The 4,661-nt window shown below is 33.7% G+C and overlaps 1 protein-coding gene across 2 annotated transcripts in view; it reads right to left on the reverse strand.

Annotated features, from left to right (window-relative positions):
• TAF13 (TATA-box binding protein associated factor 13) overlaps positions 1–4,661 on the reverse strand; it is a 6,433-nt gene continuing 1,772 nt past the window's right edge. For both annotated transcript variants that reach the window (XM_006919587.3, XM_015595372.2), the window contains exons 3-4: positions 1,838–1,935; positions 1–888 (exon numbers count right to left, since the gene is read on the reverse strand). In XM_006919587.3, coding sequence (XP_006919649.1) covers positions 718–888; positions 1,838–1,935 — 269 coding nt within the window. In that variant the 3' untranslated portion in view covers positions 1–717. The remainder of the gene's footprint in view (positions 889–1,837; positions 1,936–4,661) is intronic.

A 4,661-nucleotide genomic window follows, 5' to 3' on the forward strand; every position in this document is an offset into this window, starting at 1 on the left:
GAAGCTGTAATCTAACTTGGGGAAATGAGTTCTCTTAAAACTTGACAAACAGTATATTTTAAACCCAAAAGGTTTTAAATTAAAGCCTTCCTTCCCACACACAAGCATTCACATGAAATTTTTAGTTTCTCCCCTGCCAAAATCACTCTTTCTCTAAAGAACAGCATATTAAAACAAATTACCTTAAGACAGATAAACACTCCTACAAGACTGTATTCTCTTATATCTTTTCCTTAAAAGAAACACAAACCAGTTTACTATCTTTTATAACCTCTGAGACTACTGTAGTTTAAAAACTTCAGAGTAAATGAAACACCTGTCTTAGCTACCATAAAGTCAAAGGTGCCATTTAGATTTCACATATTAAACAGCTATAGTATAGCCTACAATGGCACAAATACACCTGATACACAAATAATACTTCATCATTTAGACAGTCACAAGTCAGAAGGTAGTACATAGTTTGCAAGGTCCTTCAACTTACATGTGGTCATTAAAACCCAGTAAGTAATTCAGGAATGGTAATATAATAGCAGGCAATTAAAGGCTCAAATAGCATTCTAAAATCGAAGACAGGAAGATAAAGGTGAGAAACTTGGTGTTTTCTCCATCTTTCACTTATATGGCTAGATAGCAGGACCTTATTATAGAAAATATACATACAGCATATGGTTTCCCCAGAAGATAATGAAGCTTCTGAAAGCTTCAAGAGCCGTGTCAAGAGCCGTAGTTTGCTTCATCAAATGCTTTTCTAGCTCGTTTCAATTCTTCATTCATAGTAAGCAAGTCTTTAACCCTAGCAAACTTCCTTGGGTCCTTTCGAATCAAGAAAACAATATCTTCAACTTGCACTCGCCCTTGTCTTCCAATTGACATTGCTTTGTGAGTCTATTATAAAGAAACATATTAAATTCAATTAACTTTTTTAAAAAATCTAACATGTTACTTTTTTAATCTGCACTTATTTAATGCTGGTGAGTATTAGTATTTAGTATATATACTAAAAGAGAAGCTTTTCTCTTTTAGTATAGCTATTCATTTGTGAGTTTTCTATTTATGTCCTCTGTCCACTTTCCATTGTTATTAGCAATGTTTCTCTTAATGCTTTGTAGACATTTTTTAATATTAAAGACATGAAAACCATCAAATTTATTGATGTTTCTTTTGTTTTTGATGTATGCAGTTTTTGCCTACATTTGTATAAAATAATTTTTTAATTTCTTTGTAACCACCAACTTCATTTAAGCTTTGTATCTACCTCAATAGCCAATAAATATTTGTGGGTTTTCTTAAAATCAAATCTCATCCCCTATCATTATATATTTATCCTGTGCCAAATTAAAAAAAAAGGTTCATCATAGATTATTTCTAATGACTAAAAAAAGGGAAACTAAATATTAAGGCATTAAGTAAACAAATTTGAGCATATCCATTCAATTACTATTATGAAACCATAATAGTAATAGAGTATTACACAATGACATGGGGAAAATGTTCTAGACTTACATAAATGTAAAAGTAGATTATAAGACTATATATATGATTTCAACTTTATAGTTTAAAAATATATGAAAAGACAAAATATTCACCAAAATCTTAGCATTAGTTGTCTCTGCTGTATGTATACATATATGTATATATGTACATATATATCTGTGTGTATATATATATATAATCTTCCTTTTTAATGATAAATAGTAACCAATAACTTTCATAAAATAGGCACTCAAATGGATAGCTTATTTCAAAAGGATGCCATAGTTCTAGTCTTATCTAAAAGTTAGAATTTCAAATTTATTCCTCAATTAACTATGACCAATTAAAAAAAAAATCTTACCATTTCAGTGATGAACTCTATGACAAGGTCTTCGAGAATATCCACTGACTCAGTATAAGGATTCTGGTCATCCCCAAACCCATACATCATACATCGTACTGTAAAAGGAACAATCATTTTGTCTACTTAAATAAATTTAACATTTGATCAAGACTTTTTTCAAATTAGAATTAAACCAGGTTGTAGAAGATATTGGTATAAAAATATATTTATGTTGTATTTGTTTCCAAGTATGATTTTGGTGTAAAAAGTTTAACCACAATCTCATAACCAACTGTTCCTGATAGGTAAAAATTCCCCTTCTCTCCCAGCTACTGAACCCTGACACCTATATTCTTTTCCTAACCTCTATCATCCACTCACCAACAACCCCAGAATACCTTTAAATAGGCATGGACAGGATGAATGGCAATGGCTTAGCCTTTACTGGGAGTGTGTGTGTGTCAGCATTGGAAAACAGAAGACAAAATTCTTTCTCACAGTACCAAAGGGAAAAGGAGATGAGAGAAAGTGATCCAATTCCCTTCTAATGGGACCAGGGTAATCAAAAGGAAACAGCAAAGGGCTCACTATACAGAATATTGACATTTCATTCCCTAGATCAATGCAAATGCCAGCAAAGCCCTTTCAGGCTGCATCTGAAGGAACCATAAAAAGTACAAAAGAGAAGACAAGTCTAATACAGAGTAACACAAGTAACTGCTAAAAGCTAAAACTTACATAACCCTTACTATGTGCCAGGTACTGTTTTAAGCCCTTCACATATATAACTCATTTACTCCTCATAACAATCCTTTGAAGTTGATACTATTATTAACCCCATTCTACGTAGATGAAAAAATTGAGGCACCAAGTTAAGCGACTTACCCAAAGTCACACAGATAGTTAGAGATTGAACCTGAATTTGAACCCGGCTGATCTGGCTCCAGTCTATACTCCTACCCACAACAGTAGTAGTACATGTTTTAGAAGTTTAAGACAGGTAATATCCACATAGATTCTTGTCCTATAGCCTATAAATTCCAAGTTAGTTCATGGACATGCTTCAAGAAGTCCTTGAACCCTCCTGAAATTATATGCAAAATTTTTATACATTTGTGTGTGTCCATTTTTCTGGGAAGAAGACTCAACTCTTACCAGATCTCGAAGGGGTATATGAATGTTAAGAAACTCTGTCATACATTGGAAATGTTTTGTATCTTCATCTGAGTGGTGGTTACAAGTATATGCATATATGTAAAACACATCAAGCTGTTCACTTAAGACTAATACAATTTACTATAAGTTTTACAATTTAAAAAATAGAAGGAACTCTTTGAATACTTCTAAAGGCAAGAATGAGTACATTAAGAATAATTCCTATTTAGGAGAAGAAAAAGCTGGTAGAACTGAAAAGAGAAGAAAGTAGTTCAGGCCTAGGGAAGAAAAGAAAAGGGTGACTTGGAAGTTAGCCTGGGATAGAGGTATTCCTGGGGTTTATACAGGCAAAAGCCTTGAGGTCCAGATACAGGAGAAAACATACAAGAGCCAATATTCTCTTTCTCTCATTCTTTTGGATTCTGAAAAATTTTTGCTTTTTTCTCTGAGATAATTTCAGACGTACAGAGGACTTGCAAAAATAATGCAGAATTCCCAAATACCCTATGTCCAGCTTCCCCTTATGTTAACATTTTACATAACCATGGACATTCACCAAAACTAAGAAATGAACACTGCTACAAGTACAGAACTTATTCAGATCGTAAGTTTTCCCACTAATGTCCTTTTTCTGTTCCAGGATCCCACACTATTTAACTGTCATGCCTCCTTAGTTTCTTCTGATTAGTGACAGTTCATCAGACATTGTTCATCTTTCATGACCTTGACACTTCTGAATACTAGTCAGTTATCTTGTAGAATGTCCCTCAATTTGGATTTATCTGATGTTTTCTCATTAGATCATGGTTATGCATTACCAGAAAGGGTACCACAGAAGTGATGTGCCCTCATAATGCATTGTATCAGAGTATATGATGTCAACATATGTCACTAGTGATGTTAACTTTGATGACTAAAGTAATGTCTGCCAGGATCCTCCACTGTAGGCTTATTATTTTTCCTTCAACATTTTGAGGAAGAGACAATATCATTAACATTTTGATGGGTAGAATTCACCAGGAGGGAAATACATTTCACTGGAAAAGGAAAACATATTAAATAGGAAGTATGTAAACTGTATTTGATTAAAGAGTCTGTGAAGACATAAACAAATACCAATGAATTCTTTGAAACTTACTGTGTTAGCAAAAAAAGTGTTTTTTAAGTTTTAAGAGAACAGGTCTTGGTCAGCAACATATATTAAGATTCAAGTAACAAACAGAGACTCATGGACATGGACAATAGACTAGTAGTTATAAGAGGGTGGGGTGGAGAGGGGAGAGGGTAAGTAGAAGGGGCAAAAGGGGTCAAATATATGGTGACAGAAAGAAATCTGTGAGCGGTGAACACACAATGCAATGCAATATATATATATGCCTTACTGTTGAATTGTATACTTGAAACTTACTGGATTTCGTTAACCAATGTCACCATAATGAAAATTTATATGTATATTACACACACACGCACACGCACACACACACACACACACACACACACACACAAAAGATTCAAGTAAGATAAGGAGAAGGCTGTGACGATTCCAAATTTTTGTCAGCACAAAAATAAAGCAATCCAAGTAGAACAAAGGTTTCTGCTAAAGGTTTCCAACAATGCAAGCATCACTCCGGGGTGCTCTTGTGTAGAAACCCCCTTTGTATGCTGACATAAGATGTAAAACCATGTA

This window comes from Pteropus alecto, unplaced genomic scaffold, assembly GCF_000325575.1.
Source record: "Pteropus alecto unplaced genomic scaffold, ASM32557v1 scaffold106, whole genome shotgun sequence".
Lineage (NCBI taxonomy): Eukaryota > Metazoa > Chordata > Mammalia > Chiroptera > Pteropodidae > Pteropus > Pteropus alecto.